Genomic DNA, 26,929 nt, shown 5'->3' on the forward strand with positions numbered 1-26,929 from the left:
CCTTTTTTACCTTCTCTGTCACAGCACACCTGCTTTACTTTGTCAGTCAGGTGAATACAAGACAGCAGCCAAAGGACCCAAATGCAGACAATCCCAACAAAGAAGAACAGTTCAGTGATTTATTAAAAATGCAGATACATAAGCTTATTACTAACTGATGCAACTGAGGATCCATGGGTGAACTGGAATCGAAGGTGCAGGCAGGCAGGTAGATTAAAGGGTTCAGGTACAGGTTTCAGAGGCAGGGGGATGATTGGGAAACGTGACACAGGTGAGTAGGAGGATGTGGGAGTAAGGTGACCAGGACTGATGGGCAAAGTCTGAGGGCATCTAGTGGACAGGTGGAGAATAGCAATACATCTTAATAGAGAAACAGAGGCATGGGGAAGTGGCTGAGACGGACAGAGAGGGAGAATGGGCAAGTATAAACACAACTGAGGTAGACATTTTGACATTGTTACCTGTTTTTATGGTGTTGTATAAGATATGTGCAAAGACTCACACTGAAAGTAGTTATTTCTTCATTTATTGCAAATAACAACAGCTTTACTTTATTTCTGTACAATAGGCTACACTGAACTTAGAATGTAACTGACTAAATAGTAACATAACAGAAATTCATGCCATCAAACCAGACAAAACTACTACTACTTTGCAACGACGAGCAGCAGCAACAGATGATATGAAACAGGTTATGAATTCAGATAGGAAATATTCTCTTTACAAAATCATCCAAAAACAAGTAAACACAGACGTTTAAGGCATTTGTTTGTTGAGAAGTAACATCATGCACCTTGCAGGGTCATGCTCTAACCCTCTGCATGTCTGACATCTGCATAGTGTATCAACAAGTGATGCTCAACAAACATTAGAAGATGTTTTCATCCTGAGATTTGAGTGAGCCAGGCCTAGTTTTTCACTGTCAAATATAATTTACTGATAGCTGAAATCACAAATGCATAATTTACAGTGTAAATTACAAATCGGTTTCATTATAAACACAAATATCTAAATGCGTGTTAGGCTTAAGAACATTTAAAAAACGGTACTGTATCTGATAAATGCCTGATGGCGTTTGTCTCCCACAGAATGTGTAGAAGGAGCATTTTCCTTCTCTGGTCCTTTGACAAATTAGTAATTAATAGTAACTATTAAGTGTATTTGAAGAGAACTCTGAACTAACACTGCTTGATAGTCATTTATGATGATGTGATACAAAATAAGAAATTAGGTGCTGCAGTAAATTTATTAAAAGATCTTAAAAAAGAGGATTATGAAGTAACTGAAATAACAGACAGAGCAGAAGCAGATCAATAAATTAATTGCACTACAACCCATTTAAATAGATAACATATTCTCTATATCTACAGCAAATCCTCACTCTCGTGTATCCCCACCAAGGTACAAGCAGTTCTTCTTTCTGTATATCTCTGCAATGAAGCATACGATTGTTTATGTCAATACTATATGGAGACACCAATAATGTGAAACAGATATATAGGCCATTAATTATCTACGTGTAACACAAGGAGGGGTGAAGCCGACACATGAGCGACTCCGGTGCACAAATCTGTCCTAAAACAGAATATCTGTCAAGAGATCTTCCAACATTTTTAACATGTAGTTGTTTTATTTTATGATAGAAATCTTATAATTGGTCCCGCAGCAAGTTGGAAAAACATGAGTCTGCAGCTGCTATTACTGGTGCAGTCCCTAACTCAGGGTGGAACAGTGTAATTGCAGTACGAGGGAGGTACTTGGTTCTCAAATGCACAGCTTATAAGAGCTTTACTCCAAACGAAAAACACTCACAATAACTAAGCTGCCAATCTTATAGCCCAGCTACAGATCAGAACATTAGGTAGCTACCAATAAAAAAAAAACATTAAAAGAAATATAGTGAAGCTGTCTGAAGAATAAGCACCGCCTATTAATTTTTAAATATATAGATGTGTTTTGTATTAGATATATTTAAGATTCATGAGAATTTGAGTGTTTTCTACATACTTAAATGGCAGAAAAACATAAATGACGTATAACATATATTCCTAAAATGATATTTTTTTTTTAACCAACAACAATTACCATTCAAACATTTTTACAGTTGACGCATTCAGTATCTTCCTGTCTAAACAGTCGAGTCCTTCATCTTGTATTCTCATTAGAAGAATCACATGCAGAAAATTAAATAGGTGATATCAAAACCAATTCTTTAAAGGGAAATTACACATAATGTCACATGTTCAACACCACAGACGTTGACTCTGTTAGCACACACAGAGATTATTCTCATGATAAATGGAGAGTTAGAAGGCATTACATGGGGAATGGTACAAGCAGTAGATACAATCGTTTTACTCTTTGCTATTATTTTCCATTACCAACACCTTCAAGCTGTTTGTTTTTTGGCACAGAAATTTTTCTTCCACTCAAGGAGCTGATTGTAAGCAAAGATGTTGCACTGCATTCTTTCCTGATGCCTCGCTATAGATGCTAACACAGGAGTCCATTCAGAAAAGGAAAAGATAATAGCGTTTTTATCCAAAAGACAAGAGCCCTTGTATGTGGATGTTCTCAGTTCCCAGGCATGTCCATTCTTGGCTTGGTTAGTTGGAAGTGTGGAGCAGAAGCTACAGGCACTCAGACAACACTTCATGCTTGTCTGCCACTAAGGACGTTTCTGACGGTGGCTCTGTCATGAAACTGGCACTCAGCTGGAGTTTGAGCCTCTCCACCTCGTAGTTGTGCAGGTACTCTTGAATCAGGTAGCGTTCTCGTTTAATCCGCGCCTTAACATCTGACGGGACGTCTGGGATCATCCACGCCACGAAGAACTTCACCACAAAGACCACATGCTGCAGATTTGGTAAAAGATATAATCAGTTTCCTACATTAATTCTGAAAATTAATTTTTTTATGTAAGGAGAGGGAGGAAAAGCTGAGTTGTCTTACTTCCATGATTATAATGAAGGCCATTTTGGCTGCCAGGATGTGCCAGAACTGCATGGTGTGATTGTACTCCCTCTCATGGCCTGGAGGGTAACGGTAGTCACGGTATCTACAACAAGAAGAGGGGCATCATAAAATCAGTAATGTTTGATTCAATTAATGTTGTTGTGTTTTGGGTGCAATTTTAATTTTTAGCCCAATATTCATTCTTCTTTAGCTCTGTTTTTGGTTCACCAGCTAGTTGCTAACTTTGTTTGTTTGTTTTACAGTAGGTTTATCAGAGCTTTTTTTGCTGAAAACAAAATGCCTGCTGCAGCCTGGAAACAACGCTATGAGACCTGTCAGACTGAATCAAAACAGTGTTGTTGCAGGCTATGAAACCAAAACAATAACTTGAAAGATGATAAAACGCTCTATACACCTGAGGAGAACAACAGAGTCTGGTGAGAATTTTCTGTGAGTTTGTCACTATAAGTGACCCCCCTTTCACATGACACATAGTGATTTGACCAGTTGTTCATCTAAAAATATTGATTAATGCTTTAAATCAACCAGATGCATAACAAGCTCTTTAAGCTCTAATACCTGCAGGTGGTAGTAGAGTTATCAAACCAGTAGTCTTGTGTGTCCGGCATGTTTTCCTCAGATATCCGTGAGATGTTGTATATTGACAGGCTGTTGTTAACATAGCCCCTCATGCTGGCTCCTTTACCATAGGCATACAGGTAGACCATGCGGGGGATCATGTCTGAGGTGAACGCCATTATGAAAGCCTAGGACAAAAGTAAGAACAAAAGGCTTTCAGTGAAACTGCTGTAAAAAATGGTTATTTTCATTTGATCAGGTCATTTTTAGGTTATTCACAGCACTACAATTTATAATCCAGGAAAATATACAATTTAGCACAAATTAGGCAAAAAAAATCTCACTGACTGTTACTGATAAACATACTCATACACTACTACACATATGATACCCACATTGGTAACAACAGATAAAATGGCCACTGCGTTGAGGATTTCTTGCCACGCTCCGATGTTTCGGGCCTTGGATGCCACTGGTCGTCTAAACTGGGTGGTGAACTTCCAGGCGTCCACCCTGATCTCTAGGATGTTGTTGAACAGAGCCAGGAGGGGAGCCAAGGGGAAAGATGCCACAAACAAAGTGATGAAACCAAACTGGACCACTGAAATGACAAAGCAGAGCAGACAGGGAGAGTTAATGATAAAAAAAATAGTGGAACATGTAATTTATGGATAGTAAAGAAGACAGCTGTTGTCTCAGAAAAGTGATTAGTGATATATATATATATATATATTGTACAGTTATTAATCTTATAAACAAGGTCAGCCAAGTATCTCACCCATCTCCAGGTACTCATAGAACAATCCCAGCTGAGTGAAGTTCTGTAGGACGTGATCCTGCTCCCAGCGGCTGTAATGGTTCTCAGGATTGTGCCGTCCCTTTCTGCTACTCCACCAGTTACGCATCAACCTATCAAGAAGCCCATGAAAAGGGAAACAGACATCAAACTGCTGAGACCTGAAGTCTGGATTTGCATAAAGGCAACAAGACATTTCCAGAGAGAGGTGACACCAGCAGCACAGTAACAACAATGTTAATAGTTTCAGTCTGTTGGCTCATTGGCTGAGTAGCTGCTGCATTTCTAATTCTATATCTTCTATAAACATCTCCAACTTTTGGGTCACTGCTTGTTTTATTGACATTCGTTCAAATTATTTTACACCATAAGTTACATTACAAACACCAGAATGTTCTAACTTGTCATATACAGTATGAGCCTGATATGCTGTCATTTGATGCTGTCTTCTCTAAAGTTGTTGCCATCTGTGTGTTGAACGCTCAGGATTCAGCTTGGCTAGTAAGGTCTTTTTCTTGGAAATACACAAGCATTAATCTAACTTGTAAATCTTCTCCATGAACATGTAACATGGGTAAAGTCAGACATGGTCTAATTCTGTGTATCCCTTCTTTTTTCAAAACGTATTGTTTAATAAACTGTGTTATTGAGGTAGAGCAGCAAACATTTTATTGAATGTAAATCCCGAGGTGAATCTGAGGTGTATGAATCTGAAGTGGGAAAGCTGTGTAGTAGGAAATTATATAAATTGATACTAATTCTACATGCACCCACTTGATGATAACTTGTGCACACAACATGTTGATCTTGTAAAAATAATGAAAACAATTAATGCAATAGAGATCGGCAACATGCAAACTGTTCAATAAAAGCCTTAACTGAAAATTATTCTCTTGTTGTGGCTTATTGTTAATTACTCACTGAGGTGAATAACTAAGACTGGGTGGAGGACAAAGAATTGATGGACTCACGGCAGCAGAGCTTCCTGAATGTTCCCCCATAGTTGTTTTCCTGCCATAACAATCACCAGCTGTGTGGTCAGCTCAATCAGACAGCCTCCAGGGTCACACTAGGACAGCAAGAGGTTTTTAGTTTATATAACACACTGTTATTTAAAGCATTTCCTATTGGTACACCAGATTATACAGCTGTCCTAAAAAAATGTAAGGGGAAAGGTATGAACCTGTATGAATGAATCTAAATGTAATACATGAAGTAACCAACATTGTATTTTAAAGGTCCAGTGTGTTGGATTTAGTGGCATCTGGCGTTGTACTGTAGATGCAGATTACAACTCCAACACTTCACCGTCCCCTTCCAAGCACGAAGAAAAACTACAGTGGCTGCGAAAAACATAAAAAACCTCCCCAATCTGGAGCCAGTGTTTGGTTTGTCCCTTCTGGGCAACTGTAGAAACATGGCGGATCAACATGGCAGACCTCCGACGTCTGTAGATGAAAATGGCTCATTCTAAGGTCATGAAAACATAGTCATTCCTATATTCAGGTGATTATAAACTTATGAAAACATACCTGTGAATATTATATTTCATTTCTGCCAAAAGAGCCTCCTAAATGTTACACACTGGACCTTTAAGTGTTTCAGTTAAGTGCAATAAAGGGGAAGAAAAACTCACCTCCTCGTTCCTCAGTTTGCTCCGTTTTCCAAACATATATGAGTATTTACCAGGATGACCCACAAATTTGCCTTTGAAGAAGGCCACATAGAAGCACGAGGAGTAGTAGTTGACAAACTGGAACAGGAACATCTTCATGGTCAACCTGTTCTCATACTCGAGGTGGGTCTTTGGTATTTCTGAAGAAAGCGAACAGAGAAGATTATGGTCAAACAGCAGATAGTAGATCAGTGCAATCTGTTAACGGTGTATGTTCCGTGTTTTTTGAATATGAAAAGACAAAATGATGAAACAAATTCTTGTGTATTTGATACAGTTAATGTCAGATTAAATCTCTTTATACCCATATCAGTGATCCAAATGGCCACCCTCTCATAAAAGAAGTTGAGGATCATGATGATGACAAAGTTGATGCAGGAGGCAGTGACTGAAGTCGCTAGCTGTGGAGTGATGAATCTGCCCACCACTTGGATCTTCCTCATAGGGTCTTTAATGATACTTGCAAAGGCAGCATACACAGCCAGCCTGTATGCTATGACCCCAATAATACAGGCCAATATCAGAGAAATCTGTAGAGGAGCGCACACACATGAAAAGCTGTTGACTCTGGGAAACTATGCATTATTGTATATACCTCACACACACACGTATACACAAACATTGAGTTACCCAGAATATAACAGTGGCTGCTGAGAGGCAGAAGCGGGCACATTTGCTGGTGACGGGGAGATACGGCTCCATTTCCTGAAAAATTAGTAGTTAATATTATTGGAACTGATTGTTTTTAAAGTAGCCATGTTGTTGTTGTTATTTGTGACCCACAGCGTACATAATATGTGTCATGTTTATTTCCATGTTTGAATTAAGGCTTCGAAGCACCTGAGTGATCTTGTTGAGTCTCCTGTTAGTGCAGCGGATCTCGAACTCTGGCCTGATTTGAAGCTGTTGCTGTTCCTCTTCAAAGTCCACCAAATCCCACTCGTACTCCAGTCGAGCTTGACGCCGTTTCCAGAACTCCAAAAACAGAGTTACTGCCAAATACATGGAGAAAGAAAACATTGTAAAATCTTAGTTTGGGAGTCACATCTAACAAATAGAATCTGAGAACATTTGAGTCTTTGTACAGGTGTGTTTACTGGACTGATCTTTTACGACATTATTGGCCTTTGCACTGACTAAAAACAGAGTGCCTGTGTTGGGTTTTAGGAGTTTAATGAGTTTCAGCTGTGCCATGATTCTCCTTGGCCTACAGTGTGCTGGGCAAGCTATGACTGCTTAGAACATAACAAGATAATTGTGCTGGCAAGTTGCTCTGGGCTGAAACAGTATGGACAAATGTTGGTGCTTCAGTGTGAAAAGGCTTTAACTGTGAAAATCTGTCTCACAAGAGAGGGACCAAATTGGATCTCGTACACAGGTTAAACACACAAAGACAGGCATCGACTGACACTTACCCCAAATCCCCATAAATATGGCAAAGAATATCGTTCCCTCATTATCAAACAGATGGGATTGCTGGAAGACAGAATATGGAAAAGAATAAGTTCCTCAGAGAAGCAGAAGACACGCTGAGCATAAACAGGATGACATACTGCTGACTCAGCAGGATACAATTTACTGCCTATATTTGAGTAAATTACTTATTTCACACACTTATGTTATGAAATTCAAGCTTTTATATAGTTTTAAGTAATTGTTGTATTTGAATGGTGCTGAATTAACTTATTAAAGGCTTACTATGCAGACAAACAAACATTATCTCTTTCAATCGTCACTTATGACCCACTAGAAGTGAGTGGTGGTGTCTGTATCTGCCCTCTGCCTGTACTTTACTATTTAGTTGTGTGTGAGACGTTTCTTGTCATCAGCCTTCTGTCAGCGTGCAGGGTTTGTGGTCAGGACTGTATAACAATGACCAGGCAGTGACCATGTTACATCGCTGTCTCAATTCATCTCTTTCCTCTGCTCCCTGTCTGTGTCATTGATGCATTACGAGTTGCAGTTGCTTTAGCGATGCTTCAGCTGCATTCACACAAACTCCCAAAATGATTTGTGCTTTCGTACGTAACCACTTGCAAAACAATTAGAAACTAACATTTTACTTCTCTGATTTGCTGTTATCACTAACATCACTCCCTCTCCTCGTTCATTCTCTTTGGATCTCGAGCAAAGGTGAGCTCTGTGGCTCAGTTAAGCTGGTGAGAACTTTAATTGGTGCTTTTACAAACAGCAACAGACAAATACTGCATATTATGGCTTTAAGTGTAATGTTTTACCCAGGATGAGAGACAGGTTGAGTTGAGCCTCCAGAAAGGACACTTTTTATCACAAAGTGGACACATCACAATACTGCCTCCAATATCAGCGTCACATATTTCTTTGCTGGAAGGAGAAAAAATTATAATAATTATTATTATTTTTTTATTAAATACAGTATTTCTTGAAACTTGTCAGTTAAAAAAAACATTATATCTATCTAGCATCCAGTTCTCAACACAAAAATTGAAATCAGTCTGTCAAGCATATGGCCAAAAGTATGTGGATACCTCTGTCTTTTGCAACAGCATACAATATTATTTATAACAATATAAGACACAGATTGTGTGCAGACTGTGAGCCATGGGAGGAAATCCCTGCACCCAGGTTCCAACATCCTGGATCTTTATGCCCATGGTTTTGGGGGTCATATATAGATCACATATGGGTGGAATAGTCAGATGCCCATATACTTATCATATGATTATCAGCTCCCTGATGCCCTCTGGTGGTACTAACCTTGATATGTTGTCATCATAACTGAGCACACCATAGGTGAAACATATAACTCCCATGACGGCTGCAAAGAACAGCATCTCTGTGTAGAAGCCCAGCCAGGCAAAGTAGATCCCAATTTTTTCCCCATAGTACTTTCTATCACACAATCAAACACAACATTTTAAAATAAATATTGAGTGACTTCAAACAAAAGATTACAGTCTTCAGGTGTTGCTTGTTTACCTGATGAGGTTAAGAGGTTGCTCTTTGTAAAAGCAGAGAAACCTGGCCCAGTGGTTGTACAAGTTGTAGCGCTCACTCTCACATTCCGCATTTCTTGCCCTTTTCCAATATCGGCACTGAAAGTAAAGGAAACAATGCATCATGGGCTGCTGAGTGAAAGATCTTTAGAAATTAGGGCGGGGTCAGTCATTCTAGAGAAGGATAGATGAGAGTCAAATACTGCAGCTTTGGATTATGGGAAATGAGAAACAAACAAAGTGGCCCAGAGGGAGCTACACAACACAACAGGTGGCGTTCATGCTCCCAGGTCATCAAATATGACGACCTGGGAGCATGAACGACAGAATGAAACAAGAAAGTGAATAAACCTGTCTCTTTTTATTATATATTTAGTTTTTCACATTTTCCTTGAAGAGAAAAGAAGAAAAGATGTAACTTTGTGCTACATATTTTTCATTATTTAGGAACAAATAAACTACCAATATGATGGAAAATGAGTCCTGAGGTTGACGCTATGCTGATTAAAATATCAGTGCTCTGTAACAGGGAAATACACAAACAAGTTATACAAATGTACTTGAAATAAAAGTAATCAGGTCCTGCATTCAATGTCCAATTGACTACTACACTACACTAATTACTACGGAACCACTTTTTTATATAAGTGACAGTGGTAGTAGTACAAAATGCATTAACAGTCAAATATGCTAATTTTACTGACAGTGTGTTTTGTGTTAAAATACAAGCAGCATTTTAATGTTGTGTGTTGCCAAGTATTTAATATGGATTTGGGTTACGTATATTCCCAGCATCATATCATAAATCTTGTACGTTGCAGTCTCAACCCGCAAGAAGTACAGATAGATATAGTAGTGAGATACAGTTTTCTCCCCCTGTAATGATGTATCTGTAAAAAGTCCTAAAGTAAATTGCCAGTATCTAAAAGTTGTATTTTACTTGAGTAAATGTACTTAACATTTGCATATTTATGTTCTTTCTTGTGTGTGTCTTACATCATGTAGTGGGAAAGCTGCCGTGTACGTCCCGTTGCTGAGTAGTCGCTTGATTCCCGTCTTGTCTTTATCTTTCCGACCCTCTTTGTAGTACGGACAACGAGCCAGGATGTAGAACACCTAATAGCAAGGAAGGGATTTAACAAGAGATTAAGGGATTTGGATTTGTAGGAACTTTTGAGCTAAATTCATTTCATATTTTGCTTCATTGTTGTGCAAGCAGTTACGAACAGTGCCGAGTAAAACACCTGAAAACAGGCAAACATCTCTACAAAGTCTTCTACAGTCAGCCTGAGACTGATCATTAATAAATACTAAAGTATTAGAAAGAACACATATTTACGATTTAAGAAGTGAATTCTGATTTTAAAAAATAAATATTCACAATTCTGTTTCTTGTGGAAGGCGGGAAGAAAGTATCCTTGTCAGTGATGAGGAAGAAGTCTGTCTTGGTCTTGTCGAAGGGGTAGGTAAAGTAATCAGGCTGTGGCCGCATGATGTGCTCTGGCAGACGGAAAGGATGTGAGAGCCACTCCAGGGGGACATCCTGACCATGGGGGATATCGCTCTCCTTGAAGGGAACTTTGATCTTTAAGACATCAGCATAGGTAGCCAGTACTTCCCATGGAGCATGAATCTTTAGGAAATATGTCTTTTGGTCCTTGGAGTCCTGATAGTACAGACAGAAGACAGGACAAAAAAAATTAGCTATATTATATATCTATATTTTTTCTGTAGAATATGGCGTGCCATAGCAAGCTGTCCACTAGGTGGTGCAGCTACTCTGTGGTTGAATTTCTCACCGATTTGTCGTCTGTCTCCAGCTCCAGTCCTGCTTTCTCAAGGTTGGCCTCAAACTCCCTCCTCCTTTCCTGTGGATAATTACACAAACCGCAAGCATAAGAGCCACACAAACTCATACAGTCTTAACATGTTTTCTCCTTTAACCATCCATGCTTAGAAACATTTAACAAAGCCCCTGTCTGAGGTTAAACAACAACAACTTGTCTCTTTAAGATGAGGCCTTTTTGAAGTTCATTCCCATTGACTGTTTGTTTTTCAGGTTATATCTTAAACTCAAACAAATGGAGACTGGTCAAACAGGAGGCATGAAGTGGGTGTGATAATGGCCATGAAGTTTCACAACTACTACTACTAATAACTTCCAAATGGATTTAGGGGACAGTTAATGTCCCTATCAATAGACACTGACCTAGTTAGATATTTGGGTGGCACAGGGGAGCACATTTATGTTTTAGATGTAACGCTGCCAAATTTGAAGTGGAAGAAGGATGACCCTGGAAAGAAAATGTAGTGCGAACTGGCCGTATGATAATATACCGATAACACCTATACCAACCTTTAGTACATTAAGTGCTTTTAAAATTACATGAAACCTTTTAAATACACATTCAATTAAGATTGAATAGATAAACAAAATAAACAGATATTAACGCTGATGTTAGAAAAGTTGAGTCTTAAACATACACACACAAACACACACTACTATTTCAAGCAATTTTCAAAGGTTGCATGTCACATGTTCATAGGCAAGCTATCTATAGTAACAAAGGGCTGCCTTTTCAGAAACACTAACATAACGTTTAAACTTATGAGCACAGTGTAATCTGTTGTGGTACTGTTGTGGTAATGTGCAGTTCCCAGCTGTGTATCTGTGAAAGTTAGCACAATCTCCCTGGATACATAAGAATAAAAATGTGGCACTTCAATTGAAGTCCAGGACAGATATTCTTATGATGATGTAGCTATAACATACTTAAAAATAGGAAGACTTTTAACAGCCCTTTACAATGCATGTTGGTGCACAGCTATGCAGAGAGCCAACACTTCAAACAAAGGTTAAAGATAAGGAGTTGGCCATTGAAGTCTTCAATGGAAGCAACTGTGAAACTGTGGACATCGTAATGGACGACAAATTCAATTATAGTGATCAATTCAGGAAACAATGAAGTTCCATGAACAAAAGTTAGACCAAAAGTTTATAAAAAAATTAGTAAAGTAACAGGGAATAACAAGGAAACTGCATTCACAGAAGTATAGACTGGCTGTCAAATTGGATACATTGTGATTCATGCTAGGAAGAAACAAAATATCACCCATGGAAGAAGTCCACAAGAGTAGTAAAATAGTAAAGAGCCAGACAGTAATTATACAAAGAAGTTAATAAGAATTAAGGATGAAAAATCTAGTTTTTTCTTTTGGCACTAGTCCTTCAATATTGGATATCTGTCATTAACGAGTGTGATCTGATGCTTGTTACCAAAAAGTGAATTTTTACATCAGTTTTTGGCCTCTATCAACTCCTCAGGAAAATATCTTTAGCGGCTGAATGTTCCTTCGCGTTCACCAGCTAGTCGTTAACTGTGTCTATCTGCCAGTTGCTGCTGAGCAGGTAGCGTTCAGTGGATTTTTAAAGTATTTTCAGTGACAACAGCTGAATGCTGAGCTGAAAAAAATATTAATTAATTAATTAATTATTAACAGCGGCGAGACTTGAAACGAAGCAGTAAAGTTGTCGACTGCACTGCTACACTACGAGCGACCCCCTTCATGTTGTCACACTGTGATAAATAGTTCTCAAATATTATTATTATAGTCGCTTTAAAATTGTAAAAATGTGACATAATTGGTATGTTTCTACTAAGTTCTTACTCTGTTACACACAGGGAAAATATTTAAAATCTGTTCATTTCAATAATTGCTTCAGGTCACAAATGTCATGTATCTATGGAAAATACATAATCTGAATCTCACTTCCTTTTTTTGGACCATGTATTCCTGTTGTGGATATAAATTGTGTAACAACAGTACCACAGTTAGTCACTGGGTACACTGTAAAATGCTGAGTAGTCAACTAACGGCAACTTCTCTGTTGCACTTAAGCCGAGTTCAAACTACATGCTTTTAGCCCTAATTTTGTCACTTGCCAACTGTTTTGGGAGCCAAATGTCCCCAGATCAGAGACAAATCGCTACCATGAGGAATTTCATGTGTAAACTGATCAAAGATTTGACGTGCGACGCCCCAAGAAAATGTAGCAGGCTATACATCTGGTCGTGTTGTATGCAACGAGCTACAGCCGGTCACACAAATACAGTTAATCTTTATGGATTTTATTGATGCCAAATTGACAAGAAGGCTGTCGACATATGACGCCCCTTAGTGTTGTTTATGTTGTTATGAACATGTGAGGAATTGTTATTATGTAATATTTCTTAAAAGGAGTTTGGTGCAGGAAACTTTTAGTTTAATTAAAATTGCTAATTCGATTTTAACAATTTGCCACAGTAACAGAAACACTGGGCAACTCAATTCAATTCAATTCAATTTTATTTGTATAGCGCCAATTCATAACAGAAGTTACCTCAGGACACTTTTCAAATAGAGCAGGTCTAGACCGAACTCTTTAAAACATTAATTACAGAGACCCAACAGTACCACCATGAGCAAGCACTTGGCAACAAGGGCAAGGAAAAACTGCCTGTTAAAAGGCAGAAACCTAGGACAGACCCTGCTATAACTGCTATAGTATGATAAGGTTCTCTGACGTTGATAGCTGTTAGCTATTAGTTTGATTAATGGTTTAATAATGTGTGTATTGATTACTGATGTTGGCTGATCAGGCTAATTATCAGCTTATTGCACTCAGTTTCTAATGGCAACATGCTGTAAATGGTTGCCCTTTGTGTGTGTTTTAAAATACTTTCCTAAATAATCATGATGAAACGTAGTTAGGAAACCAGACAGCCTGCTTGGGCAAGATGTTGTGACTGTTGGACCCCCTGTTGCTGATAAGTCACATAGTGTGAATACTATGACATCAGGACTCCTGATATAAGACCGATAGTTGTGTAGTGTGAACAGTACAGCGATCTGATGACTCTGAAAGTCATGTAGTCATTGTCCAAGGCTTTACCTGTTTCTTTTCTCCATCTTTGTCATCTACATAAGACAACACAAAGTCTATTCTTCGAACTCCATCCCTGAAGAACACGGTGTCTTTGTTTGGTTGTAGCTTGTCTGTCTGAAGGAGAAACAACAGGCACAAGATAACACTTAAAGCTTTCTGATGGGAAGTGAAAGTAAACGGACATGAAATACTGGGAACACGCAATACTTGAACAACAGATACTGCCAGTGCACTAGAAAAGTGCCACGATGACTGTAGAAAAACCACATTAAAACAGGACATTTTGGACACTGTACAATCACAGCCTATCATTATATAAAAATAGTTGATGGTGGAGGAGAAATGTGCTCTACATGTTCTATATCAACTTCTTTATTTCAGTCAGTCTTAAAGGAGCCACGTGTAAGATATGGCTAGAGTTATAGATTGTGAATGTTAAAAAAACATTCAAAAAATGAACAACTATGACGTAAACAAAGGTCCAGTTGGATTTTATGATGTTGGTGTTTGCAGGCCAGAAAAACACATATCCGAAGGCAGAGAACAACTAGTTGGTAATATTATATAAAGCTCTATATAAGTGTTAAAAAAGAAAGTGTGACAAAGAGCTATACTATAAATTGTTGTCAGGCGTGGAGCACCCAGTATGTTCAGTAGTTTATTGAACCCCACCCCGCTTGTTTATCAGACCCTCACATCCACTAACAGACCTCGCTGTAACAAGGGTGTGGACCCTGCTCGTTATTGTTCATGTTCTGACCTAATGAGGGCATTAAAAAGTGCTTAATAGACACTATATCACTGGTGGGAAAGTGTTCCATTCCCTAGTCATACATCACAGAAACATAATATAATCAGTGTTATCTATTAAGAAGGATAAAGCATCTGCTTGTTGGCCTCACTGTATCACTGAAAACCCAACAGACTGACAACTGTTCCTGTTTGAGCAGCGACAGTTTATTTCTGTCTTGCTGTTAGAGAGATGAAAAGAGCTTTGTGAGACACAGGTCTTGTGACTCAGTGATGAGAACGGTGATTCAGCAAAAGGTCAGTCATCTGCCTACAAATTACACATAACATAAACAGTGACATAAATATTTTTGTGGTAAAAAAAACAGGATCTGGAAATATTTAAAGCCACCTCCGTTATCGATTGCTGAAAATATTATATAAGACAGCTGACTTTGGATTGTAACAGATCAAATCAAAATAAATACAGTAATTGTAAAGCTACTATTAGCACAAAGACTGAAATCAAGTTGAGCTCTTACCATTGACATAAAGCCATCAGAGAAACTTTTTTAAAGAAAACTTTTTTTATGGATTAAACAAATGGATATCATGTGTTAATTATGAGCTTTAGAGGTATTTCTATGCAGATTTTCTTTTACCAGATAGAGCCAGGCTAACTTTTCCCTGTTTCCAGTCTTTACGCTGAGCTAAGCTATTCTAACCGGCTTGCTAGCTGTATGTATTGTACTGTAGAGACATACAAGAGTTAGATTAGATAGAAGAAAGTGTATTTTTGTCACAGTTCTTCCTTGACAATTTGTGAGTGTGTCGAAATACCCACAGATACATGGGAACCAAGTGTGAACCAGTTCCTAATGATGGGAACTTACTTCTGCATGTCCAGGCAGTGTCACCCTCTCAGATAATGGAATACCATTTCCACCGTTTTCATCTGCAAAACAAATACAAAAAATAAATGAAAAATAAAATTATGTCTTGTAGACCTACACTTAAATAGGGAAAACAATAATTCCAAAAACAATGTCATCATTAGAATTTTATATTATATCTTATTTAATATTGTAGAAAAATGTTACATAACAAGCAGGCAGTACATTATTAAACCTTTTGAGCAATGGAGCAGATACTCTTCTGTACTCATCGCACCGACATCCAGTAATTTAGCTAAGCTAAGTTAAGATATGTTTATATCCATGCAGGATGTGTGGTATGCAGGATAATAATAAGGTTCACTCAAAACCAAACTATCCCTTTAAGAGTAATGAGCCAGCCAATAACTGTAATGGCCACGGGTGCATCTCAGACAAATTCAGTCTAACAAGGGCCCAGTAAAAATCCTACAGTGTCTTGGCAACAGCAGCAGACACAAACTCTCGCCATATTGATGAGCATTTATAGGGGGCTGAGGGACATATGAGGAACACAAAGGCAGCGGCAAAAGCACACACTCTCCTCTTCATCTCAAATACAATGGCACACCACATTCCAGCAGTGCCTCCCTCTCCCTGCGTGGCAGACTCTGGCAGAGGGAATGTGCTCATGTAGCATTGCTCTGCTCGCTCCCCTCTTATTCTTGACTGGTGGGAAAGTGGCACTTCCTGTGGGGGAGGCTGCAGGAATACATCAGCCACGGGGGAGGGGCCCACGGGGCTGGGGTCGCTGCTGTATCAGAAGCCTTAACTCCCCCTAAATGAATCACGGTCAGTACACAAAGGACTCAAAGAGCTCCAGCCTCCTTCAGCTTCAACGCAGCCACCAAGACCTCTGATAAGACACAATGACCTGACAGGCAGCAGTGTGAGCCAATGAGAGAGGGGCTGTGTGTGTCTCCATCTGGGTGCTCAATGACAGGTCTGGAGACTCACTAGGAAGGAATGAAAATATGCCGTATCACTCAGACCAAATTAATTCCAGAGTACAAGGGTCATATGACACTGTGATTTTTCCACTGGGCTCGTGGGAAGCATCGTTGACCGTGCAGCTGAATTTCTCTTCATTCTCTACAGTTTTTTTTCTTCCACTTTTTTCTTTTTTGCTTCACTTTTTTTGGTCTTACTCCAACTGTGAGCAGCCAGTTATCAGAGTCTGGCTTGAGTAAACAGAAGCAAAGGGCCAGCAGTGGGTTATAACTGTTTCCACAGAGAGACAAATAAATGGAGGAAGGAGTCGTGCATGCAGAGCAGCCCTTTATACAGCTCAACAGCAACGGTAGACTACAGCAGAGATACAGTAGCTGGCACAAATGCTGTTATTCATTCATGAAAAAATCTACAGTCAACCATGGCTTCTGAGTGTAGAAATGAACTAAATAACTACTTTTCTAACCTGTTTTCTAACACACTTTCCACCCAAGGAACCCAATTTCACTTCGGCTGCTGTCTATTTACAGTAGCTGAGATACATGCCGGCCACCAGAAGGCCAACTACATAAAAAAATATGCCAGTAACCTCTAGTGGGCTCGCAGAGCTTGGCTCTGAATCAGAGTGAAACTTTTAACCACCGCCTAAAAGGGAACTAGTGTCCCAAACGGTCAGCTGCTGCTAAGCATGGCTCCCTGATATGGCAGCAACAGAAATCCATGAGCTAATGTCAAACACCGATTCTACCAGCAGCATGAGTGAGATGTGCCTCTTTCTTTTTGCTTTTGATCTTGATGTCTTACTATGGGATATAGAGATGTTTTACATCGTTTCATAGTGATTCCAACATTTTCCACATGCAAAACACATGTATATCCAACCATTGTTGGTCTGTAGAACAGAGTTTAGCACTGGCTACAAGATTCACATAGAAACTTGAGATAATCACCTTAAAAGAGCTTTTTTTTTTTACACTTCTGTAAAATTTGGGGACTGACAAGAGACAGATTTAAAAAACAGTGGTTAAAATAGAAGCAGCAGAGGCAGAGATATGCTGACCTTCAATCCCTGGTACAGTCTCTGGACCCTACACTCTCCATAATGCATCTTGTTTGTTTCTTGTCTTTATTAAAACCTCCCTGCTTTTAATAACACCCGGGTCTTTTAACCTCCAAGGCCAAAGACTGTAACTCAAGGTCTTGTTAAAAAATTCTGTCCTTCAAGATAAAGCCAAAATTACTCTGGTGATTTTACTAAGGTTCAGTGCTTCAGATTTTGCAAAGCTCCCTCCAAAACCACAGAAAATATTATGTAATGGTTTTCACATACTGACCACCACGCTCCTTGACAAGTCATATGATCTTGGTGTGTAAGATCAATATGTTCCCTTTTGAGGACAAAATCAATTATAGGCTGCAAGGCCACCTTAGGTATATTTGAGGCAGCCTGAACATGCACCGACAGTAAATATTACATTCTGCACTGTGGTCAGTGCCGGTAACAAGGCTCTACTAAAATATACCAGCTTTATGTGTATTTGTTCACTTTTGGGAAGCTTCCAAACAACTACCATATCTAATGACTTAGAAATAGGCTTGGAAACAGCTAATAATATCCATGCCCCTTTCATAAAATACGCATAATCTTCTCAAAATGAGAAAAGACACAATCTTCCTTTTAAAATCAACCTGGCAGGCAGAGGTAGAAGTCAAATACATCTTCTGTAAAAGATCCGTAAAAGGTTCTCTAGAAGGAAAATGCAAAAATCCCACTCCCCAAGCACGGACAAAGCTTTTCTTGTCTTACCCCACTTCTCCTCAAATCTTCTCTTAAAGTTGGGAACCTGCAGGATACCCAGTGATATTCCCATGGTCAACAGGTCCAGAATTTCTGCTTCTCTTCCGAGAGCCAGAGCATTAACGGCCAGGGAGGAGTGATCAGATTTAGGGTCAGACAATTCTCCCTCACAGTGACTAATTAAATTAATCAGTGGTGGTAATATACAGTCGGTCTACAGTATATCAGAGTAGGAGGCCACTTGCGCCATTACATCAGTTCACCGAGGAATGTGCTGATCATGCACAAACAAAACAAAAAAAAGAGCCTGTGCATTATCTTTCTGTCCATGCAAACAAATCCACTATTCCCCAGCCGAATCATTTGAAAACCTAATGCACTACAACCTGATGAAATTTCCATTCCCAACAGAAAATCCTCCTCTAATTCCTGCGCCCCTAGAACATGCAAGATGTACATTTAGTACTACACACTTTTGATTGTACATGCCAGCGTGTGTAGCTGGCAGGAGAGCGACCCCTGTGTATCCCATAGTGAGTCATCAAAACAAATGTTATGAAAGGGAACCTGCATCTCTCAATCTGAAGTGACATCCAGGTTCTAGTATTTGTCCAACAAGAGGATGTAAGAGGATATCTCAGCCACCCACACGCCCATTTACCCTCACACACAAGCATAAGACATAATACATATTTTTCAAAATCAAGAAGCTATCATAAGCTGGAATGTCACTAAGTAATTTATCCTACTTCTACTCTACTACATTTCATAGGGAAACATTGTGCTTTTTATTTACTTTGAAGACCAAACTTCTGTGTATAAAAATATGACCAGCTTACAAAATATAACGTACTTCTAATACTGTAAGCACATTTTTCTGCTAACACTTTTCGCATTTCTACTCAAAAGGTCCAGTGTATAATATTCATAGACACGTTTTTAGTGTATAATCACCTGAAAATAAGAATCATTGTGTTTTCGTTAACTTTACAATGAGCTGTTTTTATCTAAAGAGGGAGCTGGTCCTCTTCTACAGAGGCCGCCATGTTGAACCAGCATGCTTTTACAGTAGTCCAGAAAGGACAATCCAAACACTGGCTTTAGATAGGGGTTTTTTCAAGTTTCAGGACAACCTTAGTTTCTCCTACATCAAAGTCAACTTCAAAGTGGGCCACTCCTCCCTGGTTAAACATCACCAGGGGTGCACGCGCTGTGTCCGCCATTTTTGTGGCTTCTTCTTGGATGCGTTTCTATAGAATCCCTCCCCCTCACACCTTGCATGCTGTTATTGGCTTGGGGCTAAACACCCAATCCCCAAAAGATGACGGCCAGACTTTCTGAACACAGAAAAATAACAAGATACAGACAGAGGACAGGGTAGATACAGAAACCACTTCTATAAAGGATGAGTGAGAGGGATTATTTTCTTTAAGGGATTATTATTTCAGTCTATACATTGTTTTTATCCCACTCATTCTGCCTTAGTAAAAGACATCAATACGTTTCCACCACTGTACCCCAGTTGAGAACATGACACTAGTGAACGATAATGATCAGAATTCTCTGTAATGGTATATGTGACCGTATCTTGTGATATAGACATATAACAGTAATATAATACTTTATCTGGGAAGCCAATTGAGTAACTCTTCATGGAAATAATAACAAGACAGGAATATAAAAGCAAAATAATAATAAAATAAAACTTGCTTGTTGATTTGCAACATTGCTCACAATGGCATAATACTAGAACTATCGAAGAGAGAGTTATCACAGTATAAACAGTATAGCAAATGTATATATCACCCAGTCCTTACACATTACCACATTTACACAGTCTCTATACAGTATATGAGCGCATGCATCAGTGCAGATTTGACACTCCATGAAAACAGGACACATCACTACCAAGAGCCAGGCTCTGCAGATGAGATAGAAGGAGCAAAAGCAGACAGACACGCAGAGATCTGGGTCTGATTAGCAGACTAACCGGAAAGCAGAGTAGAATTAACAGAACAGACACAGGGACAGACATACGGTCCATTATTGAGGAGAGTGCGGCATGAAGAGAGAGCAAGCAGATAAAAAGAGCAACAGCAGAGAGGATGATGATGAGAGGACGGACAGACAGGCGTCACATAAAGCCTCTGATCTGCCCGTACCTGAGTGCAGGTTTATCCTGAATGCGGTCAACACTGCGGAACCATCTTTGAAAGGACAGACAGATACACACAGGTTAGTGTTAGGTTAGGTCAGGAAAGGTGAAATACAAAGTACTGTGGCATTCTGACTGACTGCAAAACACATCTAAGAGTCTCACTTGTAAAACAATGCCCAGGGCACTACTTACACGAATCAATGCAGAGAAAATAAACATCTTAAGAGTACAGCAGAGCGTTTTATCACTTGTGCCAATCAGACAGGGGCTTTCATCTGCAGCACAGCATCTACAAGCAGTGGGTATAACCAGAAACTTATGCAATGGATTGATTCAATAACAAAGCAAATTGTTTTTCACTATGACTCAAAGCAGGCTGTGTGGGTGTGTACTGTGAAAAAAGCCCCAATAACTGCTCTCGTGTTGCTCTTCCATCAGGTTGGCACTTAGCTAGACCGCCCTGCTTACCCCTCTCAAACAGATACACCAGTTTTTTTTGCCTCGCACTTTAACAAACCCAGACAAACTAACCACAGCTCGATGGATGATGACAACCTAAATATTTTCTCAAGGGAAGCGATACAAACATGTCACAGATTGCCCTACAACTCTCCTGTAGGCAGGAGTTGAGTGTAGATGTATATGAATTATTGATGTACTGTTTTAATGTAATGAGGCACACTGAAAGTCAACCACTACAGCATCAGGCAAGCTGAGTGCCTGTCTTGATTATTAGGGTGCATTAGGCAAATGTGGCAGGCACTCACATATGAAATGGTAAAGCATTAGATTGAAATATTAAATGTAATACTAAAACATGAGTATAATGAGTTTCTGATAGTGAAGCAGGCGTGGTGCATACCATGATACAGTGAAACCACGACGTCCTGAGCTCGTACCAGGCTTAGGTCTTCTATGACAAGACATCCTCTCTATCTCTCTAACAACATTTCCTGTCGAGCCAGCTAACTATCTGCAAAAAGGAAAAATTCATAAACTACTCCAGTCAAAAAAGCCAGAGTGAATACATGAGGCATAACACATATTGATTGTTGAATCACATTTGCTAAGATTTAAAAACTCAGTTTCAAAGTTTAAGATCAATTTTCAAAATGGTACTGTAAAATTATACCAAATAACTGATATTAATATAATATAATATAATCTCATATGAATCATGATAAGTAAACAGTCTTTTTAGTAAGTGGTGTAATTGAAGGGTGCGTAGTGTTTTTGTGTTTGCATCCGGCTTGTGTTGTCATGAAGAATACACATTTCCTTTCTTATCACCACTTCCTGACAATCCCCGGGAAGCTTGAACAGTGCGAAAAATACCACAAACTTAGAGGGGAATAATGTATTATCGTCATAAAACACAACATTACACACTAAAAATACCATGTTTATATATAACACTACCATGATATCATCCATAGTCTGTTGAGGAAGGCATCATTAAAGAAAAAAGTACTGGTCACCACAGATTAAAGACACAGAAAGTCGGTTTCTTGCGTGTGTTGGTGCAATTCTGCTGTTCCACTTGGACATTGAGGAACGAGAGGGAGCATGGTACAAAATCGAGGTTAGTTCATAATGTGCACACCGAGAGATATTGTTTACCTTTTTTATACCTTAAAGGGTCTTATCTCGTCTCTCTGTCCTGTTGATACTTTCTGTAGCCAGGGCTGTCTCCCTGCGTCACTATCTGTCCTGACCTTTCTGACTTATGCAAATTAGCAACTTTCTCTCTTCTCCTCCAACCTCACGTTTTTTGGGAACGTTCCCACAGGAAGAACGGTCTCTCTCAGAGGCTCCATTGTTTCTAATATCGCTACATGACCAAATGTGTTTTATTTCCCTGCACTGACAAACCTTAAACTGACTTTTAATCACGTACACTCCATGAACGCTTGTGTTATATTTATGACACTTTGGGAACAATCGGGCTAGGGTTTACTATGGTAAAGATTACATGAGACAAAAATATTCAAACTTAAGAGGAAATAAAACAAGTTTATATTATACATCAAGAATAAGAATTAACCATGATTACAAATACATGTGCAATACAAATGTTCAAACATGTATAATCTCCATTACACTTGCATGATATGAAATCTTTGGCCTGGTTGTTTGTTTTTGATATGATTCATGTGAGAATGAGAGGGTAAAAGTATCCTTGTTTATCTATTATCTGTTGCCTTAAAATCAGAGTAGGCAACTTTAATTTAGTTGAAATCAAACCAAGAGGAATTATTGTCAAGTTTGTGCAATACTATGTCAAGGACATGGTTTTCAAAGTGAAGAAAAGGCTCAAGAGATCTACACCAAAGAGGCACATTCTGGAGACTCTAACGACCAAGCAGAGGAAAATAGTTGGACTGCAGCCATTTGGACCCGTCTACCTGCTTACAAACTCATACCAACGATGTGTTATCGGTAAACTTTCTGACGCCAGTAAGTTGTGCTTCTCCTAGTTTGGATCACTCGATTACATTTCTTTCTATCTACTGCTTGTTGACTTAGATCTTGATGTAGTTGTTTTTGGGCCTTCTTTGTTTGCAGTGGACACTGAATAGATTATTTTGTCTTTCTATTTCTAAACTTATGGATGTTGGGATCTTAGAATGAACTTAAATCATGTTAACATTATACATCAGTCACTTGACACATACACTAGACATCTCCATCACACTTATAGACATATAAACTGTGATGGAAATGATGAAAACTCTGAAGTGTACTATAAGACAAATATAGTTCCTAAAGATCCTCATTTTCTATAAACAGCTCACATGCATAAAACATAATTTAATGCCCTACGAGAGTGTTTGTTTTCCCTCATCTAAGTGTTTCCTGGCCCTGTAAAAGCCAGGCAAATAGGTCAAGGCAGAGGGGAGTCGTGTGTTTTAAATTTAGACCAGAACATTTTATCTTAATCTAAAAAGAAAAACAACACACACAAAAAAAATCTGGGTTGCTTTCCATGTCTTATTTAGTATCATACCTCCATCAAAGGGGGTAATACAATTACAAGGCCTGTTGCCATAGCAACTCCTTGGCTCTGTTTCACCTCTGACTGGAAGATGACTTCATCGGCTGAACTGCAGATAGCAGAGTGAAATCACCTTAAATGGAAGCAAATTCCTTAAAATATGACTAATTACTATTGGGACTACTTTACAGGGGAGTCTTTGATAAGAATTATTGCATGCCCAATTAAAAGCAGTGTTTAGGGGTTTTAGGTTCAGACAACCATCATCCAAACTGTATATAATGTCACAGTGCATCTGGTGTACGTCCGGTAGTAGGATGCCAGTCATGACTGTAAATCAGTGTTTGGGCAGCTGTGAACGAGGCAATACACTGAAAACACACATATACCAAGGTGAGGACAGACCACTTCCTCTTCTTCCTTTGTTTCCTCTTTTACATGCGGCTGAAGGTCTGTCCTGATAAGAGCCTTTTCAGAACGAGAACAGTCCATTAACCTACAGCTCACTCGAGATAAACAGGCACGTGTCTTTTTTAACAACTCGTTGATTAACAGATTGACAAGTGTGGAATTTACAAATGGAAAAGTCTGATTGAGATTTCATTATGTTCGCTCACACTGAGATTCAACATTAGTTCTGATGGACAAAATTAGCTCTATTTTTCATATCCCTTAATCGTCTGTCAGGGATCCTGTGTTATCAGTGCTACTGGGTGATGTCATCCTGCTGTTAGGTAGACAGATGTACGGTTATGATACAGGTGTGCTATTATACATGTTAAGATATCAAATGACCTCTAGGAAATCATATATTCAATTGCATTTCTAGCTTGGCAAAGAACACTAAGTATAAAACGAAAAAACATTCTCCTCTCTGAGGGTTTTTAGTTTTCTTTAAGTGATTTCAGAACTTGGTTACGTAATTTAAGTGGCTTTTCATATAGTAATCAGGACCACTTAAAGTGGATAATAAAAACATGAAATGGGATTACGTCCTTATAGCAAAGATGATAGAATCAATATCTTCTATAACTAAACCTTAAATTATAAAGTTCTAAGATGCACCTAAAATATTACAGCATAATGATGCTTAAAATGGACCTTTGGACTTATTCTATATTTGATCGTCGGTTAAGATCAGTGATTCTATAAAATAAAAGAAAAAAGAAAAGAAAAGCTGTTAAATTTCAGGAGTACGCAGCACTGCTCTTATCAGGAGAGCACCAGACTTTTCCAATGCAGGGGACAAGCAGGGGTCAAAAGATAGTGAGCTCCATGCACTTCCAGTATCTTAAAGGATCCTCCGTGTGTGGTTTGCTTTTCATTTCATAGCTTCCCAGCTTGCACGTTTCTGACATGGCACAATTACTTAAGACTACAGATAGCAGACGAGTTTACCAACTGCACATTTGAGTTCAGAGTTTAAAATGTCAACGAGAGGGTAAAACAAGTTCGAATGAGGAATTCTGCTAGTGTGACATGGAGTATTAATAAAATCAGCGTGTTCGCACCAAGACCGTGTTAGCCAGACATTTCAGTGCCACCAGTTTATTACTGAACATCACACTAATCTTTTTTCTTAGAAATGGTGATAACAATTAGTTTCTGGATTCATGCATTGTTAATTAGAACTTGTTAGTGTGCCTCACATTGTGGTGGAGCAATCAGTCTGTCACTACAAAAAGAGGCCTTTCCATTTGTCCACACTTTCTATTTAGCTGTAGATGTATAACTAACGTTTCAACTAATTGCAAGAATGCAACCACTAATATCCACTACAGAAATGTCGTCTATACAATGGGAGCTATGGGAGACACAATGCCGAACTTACAAGACCACATACCTCCTCTATTAAGACAAATGGAGCTCCATGGAAGTGGAAACTGTTCATCTTTACTTATGTTCTTGTGTCCTCTGAGATTTATGTACATGAAAACAACAAATAATGACCAAACCATTTAAATTCCATCATACTAATGTCTGAAAGCTATGACAAACTGTTGACCTCTAGATGGATTCTGGTGTACATGCTGTCTGAAACACTCACATCGAATGTGGTTTGCTGTTGAGCAAAGAAGCCTGACCATCTCAGAGGAGGTAATCCCGTTAGACGTGGACACACATACAAGATTAGGATGGATGTATTTTTTTCATCACATGCTACATTTCTGATCATTTTGTCCTTTTGTCAATTGAAAAAGAGATGAAAATGCTTCTGGAGTTGGGACATTCTGCCTACTAAGATTTTACCGTGATGACGTCTGATTCAAATCTGCCCCAGTTTGGGAAATACCTGCAGTGTGACCTTCCTGTGCCCCACAGTCACAAGTTTTAAGGGATATCCCTGCATGCAGAGCAAAAGACTAAATAATCCCACAAACATCCAGGATGTCTTTTTTATCTGTTTGCCTTCAGGCTTGTCCTGGGATCACTTGCTGTAAAATGACAAACACACATCAGCTAGAATAAACTCCTCTGTTGTTGTTGTTTTTTTTGTTTTATGGTGGGTTTATCCCTCCTGCTGCAGCATCCACTGGGATTTGACAGGTCTGAACTCTGACTGAGATGACTCTAATTAATCCAAATCCTCCCCAACTCTCCAGCTTTATGCTCATGTATGACGTAACTACGCGCAGTCTCAGTGATGAGCTGCGAAATTGAAACCAAGCACAAAATGTAAATAAGTTACTTTTATAAAAGTTATTTAATTAGCCTAACACGCACACAGCAAGTAACCAAACTACATGTAACAGAGTGACACTCACATTTTCTTGAACTGGCATTGTCTTGCTGTTTGAATTAAATTATTATTATTATTATTATTATTGAGAAAAACCTTTTGATGAAAGGGCTTAAGCTTGACATTCATGTAGCCCTATGTATTTCATTTCTAGACTATGATTTGCTATAAGACTTTAAAATGCTCTAATATATTCTTTAAAGGTTTATTTTAATTGGATTATCAGTTAATAGCATGCAACCTATTGCAGTGACATCTTCCTCAGCTACAAGCAGTAGAAGTAAAACAGCTTTCATGACAACAATATTATAATTTATCTCAAGACATAAACCCCCTCATGACCCCTAAAGGCCGTTAAAAGTTAATGAGTTTAATTACCTCCAGTCTGTGAATCTGTGGCGCTCTGCAGCTCGATCAAAGTTTCATCCTTCGCCTTTCCCGTTATTCGTCTCATAGCGGCGGGCGGTGTTATTCTAAAGGCTTCACCTTCTCATGAATGTGGGGGTGAAGGCAGTTGAGGATGCCGCTGTGATCCAGTCCCTTCGATGGAGACTCCACCATGCAGGCATCGGCTGATCACACGCTGGAAATCAATGAGTCCGATTGAGATTGCTGGATGGTAAATGGATCATATTTGCAGTCAAACGCACCCTCGCTGAAGCTGAACCCTGCTGGGCTCCCTGGAGCTACCCGAGAAGACCAGGCACACATAAAGGGGA

General features: G+C 39.0%; 1 protein-coding gene and 1 long non-coding RNA gene across 3 annotated transcripts; one reads left to right on the forward strand and one right to left on the reverse strand.

Annotated features, from left to right (window-relative positions):
• Window positions 1–510: 510 nt before the first annotated feature.
• Window positions 511–26,929, reverse strand: ano5b (anoctamin 5b). 2 transcript variants are annotated; one of them, XM_051380297.1, is made up of 21 exons: window positions 26,589–26,929; window positions 20,480–20,524; window positions 15,530–15,591; window positions 13,914–14,021; window positions 10,780–10,848; window positions 10,362–10,646; window positions 9,977–10,096; window positions 8,964–9,079; window positions 8,742–8,876; window positions 8,243–8,348; window positions 7,421–7,481; window positions 6,846–6,997; window positions 6,636–6,710; window positions 6,310–6,535; window positions 5,967–6,145; window positions 5,302–5,399; window positions 4,313–4,443; window positions 3,930–4,135; window positions 3,535–3,722; window positions 2,953–3,058; window positions 511–2,855 (listed from the first exon to the last, which is right to left on the reverse strand). In XM_051380297.1, exons 1-21 carry the CDS (start codon window positions 26,662–26,664, stop codon window positions 2,631–2,633), a joined length of 2,769 nt encoding a protein of 922 aa, XP_051236257.1. In that variant the 5' UTR covers window positions 26,665–26,929; the 3' UTR covers window positions 511–2,630. The 2 variants fall into 2 exon arrangements, with proteins under 2 accessions (XP_051236257.1, XP_051236258.1); XM_051380298.1 differs by lacking the exon at window positions 20,480–20,524 and having other exon boundaries at window positions 26,589–26,928.
• Window positions 24,032–25,957, forward strand: LOC127352133 (uncharacterized). Its single transcript, XR_007881041.1, has 2 exons — window positions 24,032–25,567; window positions 25,672–25,957. It is a non-coding gene; the product is annotated as an uncharacterized LOC127352133 (long non-coding RNA).

This window comes from Dicentrarchus labrax, unplaced genomic scaffold, assembly GCF_905237075.1.
Source record: "Dicentrarchus labrax unplaced genomic scaffold, dlabrax2021, whole genome shotgun sequence".
NCBI lineage: Eukaryota > Metazoa > Chordata > Actinopteri > Moronidae > Dicentrarchus > Dicentrarchus labrax.

Excerpts from the sequence above, each read along its gene's own strand:
- ano5b (XM_051380297.1), bottom strand. The coding sequence starts at position 26,664 with ATGAGACGAATAACGGGAAAGGCGAAGGATGAAACTTTGATCGAGCTG. Across the intron at positions 15,592-20,479 it reads CAGGATAAACCTGCACTCAG|ATGAAAACGGTGGAAATGGT; the intron begins GTACGGGCAGAT and ends TTTGTTTTGCAG. Across the intron at positions 6,998-7,420 it reads CATATTTATGGGGATTTGGG|TAACTCTGTTTTTGGAGTTC; the intron begins GTAAGTGTCAGT and ends TGTATTTGGCAG.